Source organism: Sebastes umbrosus, chromosome 7 (genome assembly GCF_015220745.1).
Source record: "Sebastes umbrosus isolate fSebUmb1 chromosome 7, fSebUmb1.pri, whole genome shotgun sequence".
NCBI lineage: Eukaryota > Metazoa > Chordata > Actinopteri > Perciformes > Sebastidae > Sebastes > Sebastes umbrosus.
In genome coordinates, this window is record NC_051275.1 from 14,464,223 (window position 1) to 14,479,785 (window position 15,563).

Genomic DNA, 15,563 nt, shown 5'->3' on the forward strand with positions numbered 1-15,563 from the left:
GTCCAGTAGGTGGTAGCAGTACTGTATACCAAGCATTTTTCTGAGCTCCCTAATTAATGGATGAGTGGGAACTATTTTAAAATTATTATAACTGCAGCAGGATTAATTTCCCAACATTACCAACATATCAAGATTCACTATTTCCTGATACTATTTAATATTTCCTTGTTATTGTTTGGTCTAAGACTAAGAGATATTTCTGTATCCTTGCACAGTCTTAAAATGCAAGAGTTAAAATTAAAATGTAATTGTTCAAATTGATTTTAATTGTTAAAATTCCCAGGAACTTATTCCTCCAAGTTCTGTCAAGTCTGTGATTAAAGAAAATGGAAAATGTGCACCCACTGAATTCAGTGTCCGTGATTACTAATGGCCCGCTGAGTCCAGGGCAGGCTGTTAAATTAGCGTTGATAAATTTAGCACTTCGGCTGCTGTCTGTGGTGCTGATCTAAGGCTAGTTTGCAGTATGGGAGTTGCATGGTCAGCATCTTCATGGTGGCATAGCAATTGTCTGCTTTGCAATTATCTGAAGTGGTTGTGTGTGTATGTGTGTGCACGAGCGCACGCTTGTGTTTGGGGCGAGGGCCGAAGAAAAAAATTCGCACTGGGGCCAAACAAAATTATGTTACGCTACGTTGTTATTTTGTTACGGAAAACGTGCGTTTTCCTACGGATGTCCAGCAACACGAGCAATCAGTCTGCCTGTGTAAGCCCCTGTGGTGTGGTGATCGTGGTTTGGGTTAAAATAACTATATTTGAAATACTTGGTTAAGTTTAGGCAAATAAACTACTGGGTAAGTTTAGGAAAAGATTGAGGTTGGGGTTAAAATAACTGCGGAAGTGGTGCTACTACGTTGATTACATATACATTGATTACAGGGTTTATATATGAATTATAGTTCATTACTTTTTGTAGGTATAGCTACGAACAGTGTATGATAAAAGCAAGGTTTATTATAAATTTGGGATATAGTCATGGTTTAAAAATGTCATGTAATAGGATCATATATTAATATAGTCACCTCTAAGACTCATACTTCATGTGAGCCACGTATCGTCTTCTCTCCTGTGTCATTGCATTTCATTGTGATTGGTTGATCTGGCAATGACTCATATGACCCATGAAATGAAGCAAGCATCCAAGTTTTTATATAGTCTACTTCATTAGCCTTTCAGAGGATAAGTTGGAGAACCATCGTCTCCGGTGCACACACAGTCTTTATGGGGTCAGTATGGACATTGGGGCTTCTCTCTGGCTGCTTCTTTGTGCATTATTTAGCCTTCTTTCCTCAGTGTGCTCTGTTGTGAAGGGAAGAGAACAACTAAGTTTAGAGAGAGGTGTGGTGAAAGAAGAAGAGACTATAACAGAGAGACTGAGTGGCTTGGGGATAACTCATAGCTTACCTCACTGTGTGAAACTGGCTGACAGTGAGCCTCTGGCCCTGCATTCGGGAGGGGATGTTGTGATTGGAGGACTTTTCCCTCTGCATTATGTGGCTCCTAAGCCGCAGCACAGTTACCACAGCAAACCCCAGCTCACATCCTGCAGCGGGTAAGTATGAGGATACTGTTGACATCCACTTGTCCCAAATTAAAATATTTTTTTCACATTTGTATTTATTTTCAATTTCTATACAAATAAGTGACTGAAATCATATTGCTCCTATGCTGTTCACATGCTGATATATGTTGTGCAATCAAATATATTTCATTCTCTGCAGTTTTGACCACAGAGCCTTCCGCTGGATGATGACCATGGTGTTTGCAGTGGAGGAAATTAATCGTAATTCAAGCCTGTTACCAGGTGTTAAACTAGGCTACCGGATCATGGACAGCTGTGACCATGTCCACACCAGCCTGCAAGCTCTTCTGTCTCTAGTCAGTACCTCCAAAGCTTTGACAAGTGAGGTGAAACAACTGGAAGAAAATGAAAAAAGATCAGATATGCCAAAGGACAGGGGTACTAGATCGGAGGAAGTAAAAACAGAAGGAAAAAAAAGAAAGAAAAGGATGTTGAGCACAGGCAAGGGAGGTACTGAAATTAGTGAAGCGATGCCTCACAGTCTTGAAAATAATGGAAATTACAAAAAAGGAAATGTAACAGTGGAGAGAATAGTTAGGAGAACACAATCTCAAACCTTACCCTCATGTCTGGCTGATTCTCCTGTGCCCGCTGTGATTGGCCTTGCATCCTCTTCCCCTACAAGAGCTATAGCTCACACTCTTGGCCCTTTCAGCCTCCCGCTGGTAAGAAAGGAATGAAAAGGCACTGTGTTGTGTGATGAATCACACAACACAGTTTGATATGGTTTTGTTTTTGGCTTCTGATTTATCTCAATACAGTTAACTTTGTCTCCATATAGGTGAGTTATTTTGCCACTTGTGCCTGCCTTACTGACAAGCATATGTACCAGTCATTCTTGCGGACTGTGCCGAGTGATCTCTTTCAAGTTAGAGGTCTTGTTCAGCTGGTCACTTTCTTAGGCTGGTTCTGGGTGGGCACAATAGGGACCACGGTGAGATAAGGACTTTTTACCCCACCATTAGTCAGTTAAACACACCAACATGATTTAAAAAACCTCTCTCTGTATATGTATATTTCAGGATGACTACAGTCACTATGGCATCCAAGCGTTTTCCAATCAGTTTAGACAACAAGGTGGATGTCTGGCATTTCATCTGACTATCCCAAAATCACCCACAGCGACTGAGATACAAGAAATGGCAGACAAGCTGCAGAGTTCAACCGCACAGGTGGTGGTGGTCTTTGCCACGGAGGGACAGCTGCTGGATCTGCTCTTAGAGGTAAGCACTCTATAGGCATACAATTATATATTATGCAGTATTCAAAGTAATAATATGAGAGTTAGGAATATCAAAAGAATGTCGGTGTTTATGCTCATCTCTTTGCTTTCTTATCATCAAATTTCTATGCCTTATTTTCCAGCTGGCTCAGAGAAATGTGACAGGGATCCAGTGGGTTGCTAGTGAAGCCTGGGTTACTGCTAGCCTGCTGACTTCACCCAAATTTCACCCTCTCCTAGAGGGCACACTGGGCTTCTCCTTCCCTGGGGTCGGGATCCCCGGCTTGAAAGAGTTCCTGTTGAATGTCCGCCCCTCTCCCAAACCTGGGATGGCATTTGTCAACATGTTTTGGGAAGAGCTTTTTGGCTGCAGGCTAGAGTTTAGAGGAGGCCGAGCCAAAGAAAATGAAGCAGATGCCGTGGATAAATTTATGGGATTGGATGCTTTTGGTTACTCTCAAAACAATTCTGGTTCCTTGGTCAGACCTGTTGTAGGAAAAACAAGCACATTCAAGGCGTCAGCTGACAAAAACTATAAAGGTGATGCTGAAAAGCCTGTATGCACTGGTTCAGAGGATCTCAAGTACACTGACAGCAGTTTTACAGATGTATCTCAGGTCAGAATATCCTATAACGTGTATAAAGCTGTATACGCCATCGCCCACGCTCTGCACACTTTATTGAACTGTGATTCTGCAGTACATAACAAGGGAATGTGTGACAATAATAAATCATTTACTTCTAGAGAGGTAGGTGCAACAAATATAAATCAATGATTTATTTTAATTGTGTAATTATTTTAATTTTTCCCTGAGTTTTTGCATCATTCTTCTGGCCTCTTGTTCTCTTCCCTGTTCTTTTTTTTCCTCATCCTTTCATACAGTTGCTGCATCATCTGAAGACAGTGAATTTCACCAACCAGTTTGAGGAGAAGGTATATTTTGACTCCAACGGAGAGCCGGTCCCTCTCTATGACATCATTAACTGGCAGAAGGACAGCAGTGGTGAAATTAGGTGGAATATTTTACTTCAAAGAATTATGATTAAGAAGCTTTTTTATGTTCATTGTCAGCTCAGTTATGATACAAAAGTGTCACACATTTTTTTTGTCCCGATTGCATTTTAAAAGAATTATGTGCTGTGTTTAGATTTATCAAAGTGGGAAGCTATGATGGTTCGGCTCCATTGAGAGAACAGTTGCAGATAAAGCAGAGCACCATTGTGTGGACAAAAGGACAGTCACAGGTGGGTCATATGTCCCCCAATTATATTTCAGTCTTGATGATCAAAATTGCTGTAATTTTTCTTCAGTAAAAAACTCTTTGTTTCACCAAGCATCTAGTCTGCAGCAAAGAAAATACTTGGTGTATAATTTTAAACTTTTATTATTTCAGGTGCCTGTGTCTCAGTGCAGCGTTCCATGCCCCCCTGGCAGCAGGTCGGCCAGACGTCCAGGAGAGCCCCACTGCTGCTTTGACTGTTTGCCCTGTGCAGATGGAGAGATCAGCAACCAGACTGGTATATTCATATATTTCCTAACTTCTGTAAGAAGCAAAAGGCCATTAAAACCTCAAAAAATGTTGCATAACTGGAGAGTTATCGAGGCATCTTATGTGGATGCAACTGTTGTTGAGTAGAGTTTGTGTGTGTTTACACAGTGTGTCTACTGTATGTGTCTCCAAAGGTTCCACTGAGTGCACAAAATGTGCTGAATACTACTGGCCAGACAAAGACCAGGTGAAATGCGTGGCCGGAGTGGAAGAATTTCTGTCTTTCCACGACACCATGGGCATCATCCTGGTCGCACTCACACTGTTGGGTGTCGTCCTGACAACCATCGTCACTGTCGTCTTTCAAAGTTTCCGTTCCACGCCCATCGTCAAGGCCAACAACTCTGAAATAAGTTTCTTGCTTCTCCTTTCACTCAAGCTCTGCTTCTTGTGCTCCCTGGTGTTCATCGGCCAGCCGTCTTTGTGGACATGTCGGCTCCGCCAGGCAGCATTTGGGATCAGCTTTGTCCTCTGTCTGTCCTGCCTCCTCGTTAAGACCATTGTGGTTCTCTTGGCATTCCGGGCTAATGTACCTGGTTCGAGGGCTCTGAAGCGGTTTGGTCCCCCTCAGCAGAGGACTCTAATCCTCTGTACTACAGCTCCTCAGGTGGGATAGGCTATAGAACCACCACTAATTTTGACCTCAAGTTGTGACTATTTTAGTTATAGTGTGTGTTTTTAAAGAATTGCTTATCTTGTCCTCAGCTTTGTCTTTGTGCTGGTTGGCTGTTGGGCGCACCTCCATTACCATTCAAGAACACAAACTACCAAGCCTCAACTGGAAAAGTAAGAATGACTGTCCCACAGTGTCTTTTTTGATACCACTATTAGGAGTCGCAAAGTCAGAAATGTTCAAATCCTACACATTGGGGCTTTAATGAGATCAGGAAGGAACCAAACAATCATATAAAATTACTTATTTCACACCCTGATGCAAATTGTGCTGTATTGGATTGATCTGTTTTAATGTATTGTTGGGCATAGATTGTCGTGGAGTGTACGGAGACATGGCCTCTTGGATTTTATCTGGTCCTGGGCTACATTGGTCTACTGGCCTTCATTTGCCTCCTCCTGGCGTTCCTTGGACGCAAGCTACCCGATACCTTCAACGAGGCAAAGCTCATCACCTTCAGCATGCTGATATTCTGGGCGGTGTGGATCTCATTCATCCCAGCTTATGTCAGCTCTCCTGGGAAGTTCACTGTGGCTGTGGAAGTATTTGCTATATTAGCCTCCAGTTTTGGACTGTTACTATGTATTTTTCTGCCCAAATGTTACATAATTTTATTGCGGCCTCAGAGAAACATTAAGAAAGGCATGACTGGAAAATATCTCACATGAACTTAACATTTATGTAGTAGGTGGTCATTTTAAGTGGCTATCAAGCACACCGAAGCCCACACTTTTTAATATGAAATTCTGAAAATACATTTTCATAGTAAAAGTAAGTTTGAATATTTGAAACAAAATAAAATGCTACCTGACTGAAAGTTTGCCTCATAAATGAATATGACTGGAGTGTGTGGATACTTTTTCCTGTTACTGTACAGTGTCTCTTAGACAATAACCTTTTATCTGGGTAGAAGTTAGTTTCTTAGTTTTAAGTTATTTGCATTTGTATGTTGTACTGTATTCATGTTATTGTTATCATATGGGCTACACTATAATCAATGACATGGATATTAATTTATTGGGGAAAGAAACAAAAACATTTGTGAGGATACTTTAAATCTGGAAGTTTAGTAATTTTCTGAATTTCTGCTTAAAACCTTAAGCCCTTGGCATGTTGAGTACACTGTCCTTTAATCCAACAAATAAGAACTGAAGTGGATGGGTGGATGTAAAATTAATATATTAATATATTTGGGGCGGCTCTGGCTCAGAGGATTGTCCTTTAACCACAAGGTTGGTGATTCAATCCCCAACTCACACTGAACCGCTTCACAGCAGCCCACTTCTCCTAAAGCTTAGGATGAGTTAAATTCAGAGGTTGAATTTAATGTATGTATCTGACCACAGAAATAGAAATAAAAAAAAATATTTGTAACATTTGATTTTCATTTAAATTAAAGGGGTGTGCAATCAATGCCAGTAAAAAGCTGCCCACTGTTTCAGGAGATGGTTGTAAATGTTAACATCAGAACATGCAGTCATCATCCTCAACCACATCAATTTTGCACATTATCACTGTATTAAAAGTTGACCCAAACCTGCAGTCAATGTACCACACCAGAACCACCACATAACCTTTACCACATACCCAGTGTAGAGGATATGCAGGAATGGAGTTGATTATATTTTGAATAAAACTGGTCCATGTGAAAACAATCTGACCTGATGAGTCTGCTCTGCCCATAATAGAATCATCATCAACACCTTGGTATAAGAAGTCAGAGTCTTTTGGGACAGTCTAATCAATATTTACTTTTTTTTGTTTCATGTGTACAATTCTAAACCTATTGACCTTGGATCAATTCAAAACTAAATCTCACAGGTAGAAAATAAGCAGAAAATATTGCCCAGCAAACTTATCCCCAGAAACTCCAAAGAATAATCACCAATAAATATCTTTATTTCTTCAAAACATACAATATGCTGTTTGTCATTATATTTATATATGTTCTTGTACACTGTACAACATTTGTCATGCTGCAATATCAGTTGCATACAACTATCACTGCCCGGTCGATACAAACATGAAATAAATCATGATTTGATAATAATTTATAAACTATTTTTAAATAACATTTACTAGAAATCTCAAATATTTTTAAAGGTTAACTTATAGCATGTTACTTCTTTTCTTTTCCCATTAGGTGCTGTTTTGTATTCTTTTCTGGCCTCAGTAAAATAATGTAACATTTCTGATTAAACAGACAGAACAACAAGCCAAAGCTTGAAGCCAGAATGGCAAATGACTGCACCGCATGTGCGTCATTTCCAAAAGCACTGATATAAGCGGGGATGAATGTAAGCCACACAGCGCAGAAGATCAGCATGCTGAAAGTGATGAACTTGGCTTCGTTGAAGTTGCCCGGCAATTTACGGGCCAAAAAAGCCAGTACGAAAGACAGACGCTGTGACACAGGCCTCGCTAGCCACCCACTGGATTCCGGTTATGTTCTGGGCCATGTAGTCCCTCAAAAAAGGTGCCATCTCCCCCTCGGCGGAAAACACCACTACCACTTTGGCCGAAGAGCTGCGCATCACCTTTGCAGAGAGGCAGAAGACGAAGGAGGAAAGAGTTTCACAAGGAAGAGAGATGACAAAAAGGAAGCAGGTTAAAAGTAAGTTACATTGACAAAGACTCACAGCTACATGATGTATAATAATGAAATAATTAAATTTAAAAAAAGTAACTATACGTAGAATTTGAAAATTCCCAAATCTGTTGACATCTAATATCAAAAACTCACAGGTACATGATGTTAATTAATTCAATATTTAAATAAAAATAAATAAATACAAAAATAACTATTATGTAGGATTTGAAAATTCCCAAATCCTCACTGATGACATCTAGTGGTAATATCAAAAATGATGAATTATATTTATTAATTAAATAATTAAATAAAAAGTAATAATGATAATAATAATAACAATTAATTCATATATATTAATTTAAAAAGTAACTATATGTAGGATTCAAAATTCCCAAATCTGGTGACATCTAGTGATAATATCAAAAAAAGGCACTTTGGCAAACAGCAGTGCATGCAAATAAACCTCATCCCTTCCTCTCACCTCCAATGATCCAACCTGGGGACACTGGGATAGATGGGCTGAAAGCAACACATAGATTGCAACAAATTTCATCAAATTTCACCAAATTTCATCAAAGCCTTGTGCAAAGCACACTGGTCTATTATTCGACGGGTTTATTTTCTGCTTCTTCTTCCAAAACTTTTCCGCGCTACTCGTCCCGCAGCGTTGCCAGCACATGTACAAAAAGTACATCAAAACGTGTGGAATGATTGGGAATCGTGTGCTATGACTTGACTTAAAGATTCGCGCAGCAGATTCCAGAAAAATCGTGCAAAAGCGCAATTTTTTTGCTCCATTGGAATGAATGGAAAATCGACTTGAAGACAGCTCAAAAGCACTCCTCTTTGGGGCCATACAGAGTCGCCATACTTTATCGTAAAAACGTGATTAAAAGTTAAACGGGTCATGAGACTTGGGGGTTATTGTGCCAAATGGGCATTTTGATAGCTAGCACGGTTTTCACGAAATCGCAGTTTAAGTTTTGTGAAATTTTCAGACTGTTTCAGATTTTATAATGGGTGTGTATTGTGTGGGTCGTTAAATGCTAGAGTGCATGACGTCATCGTTAGAGTGTGGAAAAGCTTTAAAATCAAATTGCTCCGTAGCCCACAATTTTCACTCTTCATAGATAATTTGTTCATCAAATTGTAGAAAATGTTGTGCCGGTCGCAGTCATGTAGCTATGGAATCAGTTGGACACTTTGCAGACCAACTAAAACATCCACAATAATCAGATGTGAATCAGCCATACGCATGTATGCAACTTTCTAACATGCACATTAGCTTTACTATATGATGTCCAGTAGGTTGTAGTAGTATACCAAGCCTTTTTCTGAGCTCCCTAATTAATGGATGAGTGGCCACTATTTTAAAATTGTTATAACTGCAACAGGATTCAATATTCCAATATAACCAAAATATCAATATCAAGATTCACTATTTCCTAATACTATTTAATATTTCCTTGTTATTGTTTGGTCTAAGACTAAGATATATTTCTATATCCTTGCACAGTCTTCAAATGCAAGAGTTAAAATGAAATGTAATTGTTCAAATAAATTTTAATTGTTAAAATTCCCAGGAACTTATTCCTCCAAGTTCTGTCAAGTCTGTGATTAAAGAAAATGGAAAATGTGCACCTACTGAAATCAGTGTCCGTGATTACTAATGGCCCGCTGAGTCCAGGGCAGGCTGTTAAATTAGCGTTGATAAATTTAGCACTTCGGCTGCTGTCTGTGGTGCTGATCTAAGGCTAGTTTGCAGTATGGGAGTTGCATGGTCAGCATCTCCGTGGTGGCATAGCAATTGTCTGCTTTGTAATTGTCTGAAGTGATTGTGTATGTACGTGCATGTGTGCGCATGAGCGCACGCTTGTGTTTGGGGCGAGGGCCGAAGAAAAAAATTTGCACCGGGGCCAATCAAAATTATGTTACGCTACATTGTTATTTTGTTACTTTCTGTGTGTTTTCCTACGGATGTCCAGCAACACCAGCGATCAGTGTGCCTGTTTAGGCCCCTGTGGTGTGGTGATCGTGGTTTGGGTTAAAATAACTATATTTGAAATACTTGGTTAAGTTTAGGCAAATAAACTACTGGGTAGGTTTAGGAAAATATTGTGGTTTGGGTTAAAATAACTGCGGAAGTGGTGCTACTTAAGTACAGAAGTTATGTGACAAATGAGGAATCACTGACTTCTGGTTTCACACGGGACATGAACAGCGATCTCCTGGGTGAAAATTCCAGTTTTGGACCCACCTGTCTACCCCGACCTCCTCCCTACGCAGACTTTATCGCTATTTATATTACGTCACCTATCCTGGCTCACGATTACGTAGATTACATATAAATTGATTACATGGTTTATATATGAATTATAATGCATTACTTTTTGTAGGTATAGCTACGAACAGTGTATGATAGCAGCAAGGTTTATTATAAATTTGGGATATAGTCATGGTTTAAAAATGTCATGTAATAGGATCATATATTAATATAGTCACCTCTAAGACTCATACTTCATGTGGGACACGTATTGTCTTCTCTCCTGTGTCATTGCATTTCATTTTGATTGGTTGATCTGGCAATGACTCATATGACCCATGAAATGAAGCAAGCATCCAAGTTTTTATATAGTCTACTTCATTAGCCTTTCAGAGGATAAGTTGGAGAACCATCGTCTCCGGTGCACACACAGTCTTTATGGGGTCAGTATGGACATTGGGGCTTCTCTCTGGCTGCTTCTTTGTGCATTATTTAGCCTTCTTTCCTCAGTGAGCTCTGGTGTGAAGGGAAGAGAACAACTAAGTTTAGAGAGAGGTGTGGTGAAAGAAGAAGAGACTATAACAGAGAGACTGAGTGGCTTGGGGATAACTCATAGCTTACCTCACTGTGTGAAACTGGCTGACAGTGAGCCTCTGGCCCTGCATTCGGGAGGGGATGTTGTGATTGGAGGACTTTTCCCTCTGCATTATGTGGCTCCTAAGCCACAGCACAGTTACCACAGCAAACCCCAACTCACACCATGCAACGGGTAAGTGTGAGGATACTGTTGACATCCACTTGTCCCACATTAAAATATTGTGTTTATTTTCAATTTTTATACAAATAAGTGACTGAAATCATATTGCTCCTACACTGTTCACATGCTGATATATGTTGTGCTGTGACTGTGCTTTCTGGCTCATGCTGAATTACATAGACTGCATTCAACTTTATTTCATTCTCTGCAGTTTTGACCACAGAGCCTTCCGCTGGATGATGACAATGGTGTTTGCAGTGGAGGAAATTAATCATAATTCAAGCCTGTTACCAGGTGTTAAACTAGGCTACCGGATCATGGACAGCTGTGACCATGTCCACACCAGCCTGCAAGCTCTTCTGTCTCTAGTCAGTCCCTCCGAATCTGTGACAAGTGAGGTGAAAAAACTGGAAGAAACTGAAAAAATATCAGATATGCCAAAGGACAGGGGTACTAGATCGGAGGGAGTAAAAACAGAAGGAAAAGAAAGAAAGAAAAGGATGTTGAGCACAGGCAAGGGAGGTACTGGAATTAGTGAAGTGATGCCTCACAGTCTTGAAAATAATGGAAATTACAAAAAGGGAAATGTAACAGGGGAGAGATTAGATAGGAGTACACAATCTCAAACCTTACCCTCATGTCTGGCTGATTCTCCTGTGCCCGCTGTGATTGGCCTTGCATCCTCTTCCCCTACAAGAGCTGTGGCTCACACTCTTGGCCCTTTCAGCCTCCCGCTGGTAAGAAAGGAATGAAAAGGCAATTTTTTTTGTTGTGATGAATCACACAACACAGTTTGATATGGTTTTGTTTATGGCTTCTGTCTTATCTCAATACAGTTAACTTTATCTCCATATAGGTGAGTTATTTTGCCACTTGTGCCTGCCTTACTGACAAGCATATGTACCAGTCATTCTTGCGGACTGTGCCGAGTGATCTCTTTCAAGTTAGAGGTCTTGTTCAGCTGGTCACCTCCTTAGGCTGGCTCTGGGTGGGCACAATAGGGACCACGGTGAGATAAGGACTTTTTACCCCACCATTTGTCAGTTAAACACACCAACATGATTTACAAAACCTCTCTCTCTATATATGTATATTTCAGGATGACTACAGTCACTATGGCATCCAAGCGTTTTCCAATCAGTTTAGACAACAAGGTGGATGTCTGGCATTTCATCTGACTATCCCAAAATCACCCACAGCGGCTGAGATACAAGAAATGGCAGACAGGCTGCAGATTTCAACCGCACAGGTGGTGGTGGTCTTTGCCAACGAGGGACAGCTGCTGGATCTGCTCTTAGAGGTAAGCACTCTATAGGCATACAATTATATATTATGCAGTATTCAAAGTAATAATATGAGAGTTAGGAATATCAAAAGAATGTCGGTGCTTATTGTCATCTCTTTGCTTTCTTATCATCAAATTTCTATGCCTTATTTTCCAGCTGGCTCAGAGAAATGTGACAGGGATCCAGTGGGTTGCTAGTGAATCCTGGGTTACCGCTATCCTTCTGACCTCACCCAAATTTCACCCTCTCCTAGAGGGCACACTGGGCTTCTCCTTCCCTGGGGTCGGGATCCCCGGCTTAAAAGAGTTCCTGTTGAATGTCCGCCCCTCTCCCAAACCTGGGATGGCATTTGTCAACATGTTTTGGGAAGAGCTTTTTGGCTGCAGGCTAGAGTTTAGAGGAGAAGCAGATGCCGTGGATAAACTTATGGGATTGGATGCTTTTGGTTACTCTCAAAACAATTCTGGGTCCTTGGTCAGACCTATTGTAGGAAAAACAAGCACATTCAAGGCGTCAGCTGATGAAAACTATAAAGGTGATGATGAAAAGCCTGTATGCACTGGTTCAGAGGATCTGAGGTACACAGACAGCAGTTTTACAGATGTATCTCAGGTCAGAATATCATATAATGTGTATAAAGCTGTATACGCCATCGCCCACGCTCTGCACACTTTATTGAACTGTGATTCTGCAGTACATAACAAGGGAATGTGTGACAATAATAAATCATTTTCTTCTAGAGAGGTAGGTGCAACAAATATAAATCAAGGATTTTTTTCAATTGTGTAATTATTTTTATTTTTCCTTGAATTTTTGCATCATTCTTCTGGCCTCTTATTCTCTTCCCTGTTCTTTTTTTTCCTCCTCCTTTCATACAGTTGCTGCATCATCTGAAAACAGTGAATTTCACCAACCAGTTTGAAGAGAAGGTATATTTTGACTCCAACGGAGAGCCGGTCCCTCTCTATGACATCATTAACTGGCAGAAGGACAGCAGTGGTGAAATTAGGTGAAATATTTTACTTCAAAGAATTATGATTAAGAAGCTTTTTTATGTTTATTGTCAGCTCAATTATGATACAAATGTGTCATACATTTGTTTGGCCCGATTGCATTTTAAAAGAATTATGTGCTGTGTTTAGATTTATCAAAGTGGGAAGCTATGATGGTTCGGCTCCATTGAGAGAACAGTTGCAGATAAAGCAGAGCACCATTGTGTGGACAAAAGGACAGTCACAGGTGGGTCATATGTCCCCCAATTATATTTCAGTCTTGATGATCAAAATTGCTGTAATTTTTCTTCAGTAAAAAACTCTTTGTTCCACCAAGCATCTAGTCTGCAGCAAAGAAAATACTTGGTGTATAATTTTAAACTTTTATTATTTCAGGTGCCTGTGTCTCAGTGCAGCGTTCCATGCCCCCCTGGCAGCAGGCAGGCCAGACGTCCAGGAGAGCCCCACTGCTGCTTTGACTGTTTGCCCTGTGCAGATGGAAAGATCAGCAATCAGACTAGTATATTCATATATTTCCTAACTTCTGTAAGAAGCAAAAGGCCATTAAAACCACAAAAAATGTTGCACAACTGGAGAGTTATCGAGGCATCTTATGTGGATGCAACTGTTGTTGAGTAGAGTTTGTGTGTGTTTACACAGTGTGTGTCTACTGTATGTGTCTCCAAAGGTTCCACTGAGTGCACAAAATGTGCTGAATACTACTGGCCAGACAAAGACCAGGTGAAATGCGTGGCCGGAGTGGAAGAATTTCTGTCTTTCCACGACACCATGGGCATCATCCTGGTCGCACTCACACTGTTGGGTGTCGTCCTGACAACCATCGTCACTGTCGTCTTTCAAAGTTTCCGTTCCACGCCCATCGTCAAGGCCAACAACTCTGAAATAAGTTTCTTGCTTCTCCTTTCACTCAAGCTCTGCTTCTTGTGCTCCCTGGTGTTCATCGGCCAGCCGTCTGTGTGGACATGTCGGCTTCGCCAGGCAGCATTTGGGATCAGCTTTGTCCTCTGTCTGTCCTGCCTCCTCGTTAAGACCATTGTGGTTCTCTTGGCATTCCGGGCTAATGTACCTGGTTCGAGGGCTCTGAAGCGGTTTGGTCCCCCTCAGCAGAGGACTCTAATCCTCTGTACTACAGCTCCTCAGGTGGGATAGGCTATAGAACCACCACTAATTTTGACCTCAAGTTGTGACTATTTTAGTTATTGTGTGTGTTTTTAATTGCTTATCTTGTCCTCAGCTTTGTCTCTGTGCTGGTTGGCTGTTGGGCGCACCTCCATTCCCATTCAAGAACACAAACTACCAAGCCTCAACTGGAAAAGTAAGAATGTCTGTCCCACAGTGTCTTTTTTGATAATACTGTTAGGAGTCGCAAAGTCAGAAATGTTCAAATCCTACACATTGGGGCTTTAATGAGATCAGGAAGGAACCAAACAATCATATAAAATTACTTATTTCACACCCTGATGCAAATTGTGCTGTATTGGATTGATCTGTTTTAATGTATTGTTGGGCATAGATTGTCGTGGAGTGTAAGGAGCCATGGCCTCTTGGATTTTATCTGGTCCTGGGCTACATCGGTCTACTGGCCTTCATCTGTCTCCTCCTGGCGTTCCTCGGACGCAAGCTACCCGATACCTTCAACGAGGCAAAGCTCATCACCTTCAGCATGCTGATCTTCTGTGCCGTGTGGATCTCTTTCATTCCTGCTTATGTCAGCTCTCCTGGGAAGTTCACTGTGGCTGTGGAAGTATTTGCTATATTAGCCTCCAGTTTTGGACTGTTACTATGTATTTTTCTGCCCAAATGTTACATAATTTTATTGCAGCCTCAGAGAAACATTAAGAAAGGCATGACTGGAAAATATCTCACATGAACTTAACATTTATGTAGTAGGTGGTCATTTTAAGTGGCTATCAAGCACACTGAAGCCCACACTTTTTAATATGAAATTCTGAAAATACATTTTCATAGTAAAAATAAGTTTGAATATTTGAATTTGAAAAGAAATAAAATGCTACCTGACTGAAAGTTTGCCTCATTATTGTAAATGAATATGACTGGAGTGTGTGGATACTTTTTCCTGTTACTGTACAGTGTCTCTTAGACAATAATCTTTTATCTAGGGAGAAGTTCATTTCTTTTATTTGACTTATAACTGCAGTAATAAAAGATATGTGTTCTACCTTCTCTATGCAGCATAGTACTGTCCTCTGGAGGCCTTTGCCTATTAGGAGCAGGAGCAGGAGCATGAAGGCTCCCCTTGACCTCCCAACCTAATTTAAACCACTGAATCTTTGAAAATGAGATATGATTACCTGCCTTGATTCAACTGTTGAACATGTAACCCATTTTTTTTTTCTGGGTCTATGACTGGTGCAGATAAAGTACAGCACTCTTCAGCTCAACAACAGTGTCATTTGTTACTGTAGAGGGGCCTTTGAAAGCTTCACAACGACACAGTTCCTTTAATAAAAACTAGATGCTTTGGATTGACGTCTCCAAAACACTTATGAATATCCCAATTTTTCGTTAAATACCTTCGGCGAGTTTTTTAAAATTATTATTATTATTATCATTAAAGTGTTGTAGTGCAAAAATAGAACACATTCAGCTCATGACTTGATTTTACT

At 40.5% G+C, this 15,563-nt stretch overlaps 2 protein-coding genes across 2 annotated transcripts; both read left to right on the forward strand.

Moving 5' to 3' along the window:
- Nucleotides 1–1,731: 1,731 nt before the first annotated feature.
- Nucleotides 1,732–5,712, forward strand: LOC119490959 (extracellular calcium-sensing receptor-like). Its single transcript, XM_037774508.1, has 12 exons — nt 1,732–1,882; nt 2,093–2,247; nt 2,364–2,516; nt 2,605–2,805; nt 3,047–3,223; nt 3,359–3,553; nt 3,688–3,818; nt 3,953–4,049; nt 4,199–4,322; nt 4,489–4,961; nt 5,060–5,140; nt 5,339–5,712. The coding sequence occupies exons 1-12, from the start codon at nt 1,747–1,749 to the stop codon at nt 5,693–5,695; spliced, it is 2,280 nt and encodes a 759-aa protein (XP_037630436.1). The 5' UTR covers nt 1,732–1,746; the 3' UTR covers nt 5,696–5,712.
- Nucleotides 5,713–10,318: 4,606 nt separating this feature from the next.
- LOC119491583 (extracellular calcium-sensing receptor-like) lies at nt 10,319–14,806 on the forward strand. Its single transcript, XM_037775724.1, has 14 exons — nt 10,319–10,323; nt 10,527–10,649; nt 10,849–11,009; nt 11,244–11,374; nt 11,494–11,646; nt 11,737–11,937; nt 12,080–12,397; nt 12,473–12,667; nt 12,802–12,932; nt 13,066–13,162; nt 13,312–13,435; nt 13,604–14,076; nt 14,171–14,251; nt 14,450–14,806. The coding sequence occupies exons 1-14, from the start codon at nt 10,319–10,321 to the stop codon at nt 14,804–14,806; spliced, it is 2,550 nt and encodes an 849-aa protein (XP_037631652.1).
- Nucleotides 14,807–15,563: the final 757 nt, after the last annotated feature.

Coding starts and splice junctions, on each gene's coding strand:
- LOC119490959 (XM_037774508.1), top strand. CDS start 1,747: ATGATGACCATGGTGTTTGCAGTGGAGGAAATTAATCGTAATTCAAGC. Junction 2,806..3,046: donor TGCTGGATCTGCTCTTAGAG/GTAAGCACTCTA, acceptor CCTCTCCTAGAG/GGCACACTGGGCTTCTCCTT. Junction 5,141..5,338: donor ACCAAGCCTCAACTGGAAAA/GTAAGAATGACT, acceptor TGTTGGGCATAG/ATTGTCGTGGAGTGTACGGA.
- LOC119491583 (XM_037775724.1), top strand. Junction 11,010..11,243: donor AGCTCTTCTGTCTCTAGTCA/GTCCCTCCGAAT, acceptor GGGAGAGATTAG/ATAGGAGTACACAATCTCAA. Junction 12,398..12,472: donor AAAACAATTCTGGGTCCTTG/GTCAGACCTATT, acceptor GATGATGAAAAG/CCTGTATGCACTGGTTCAGA.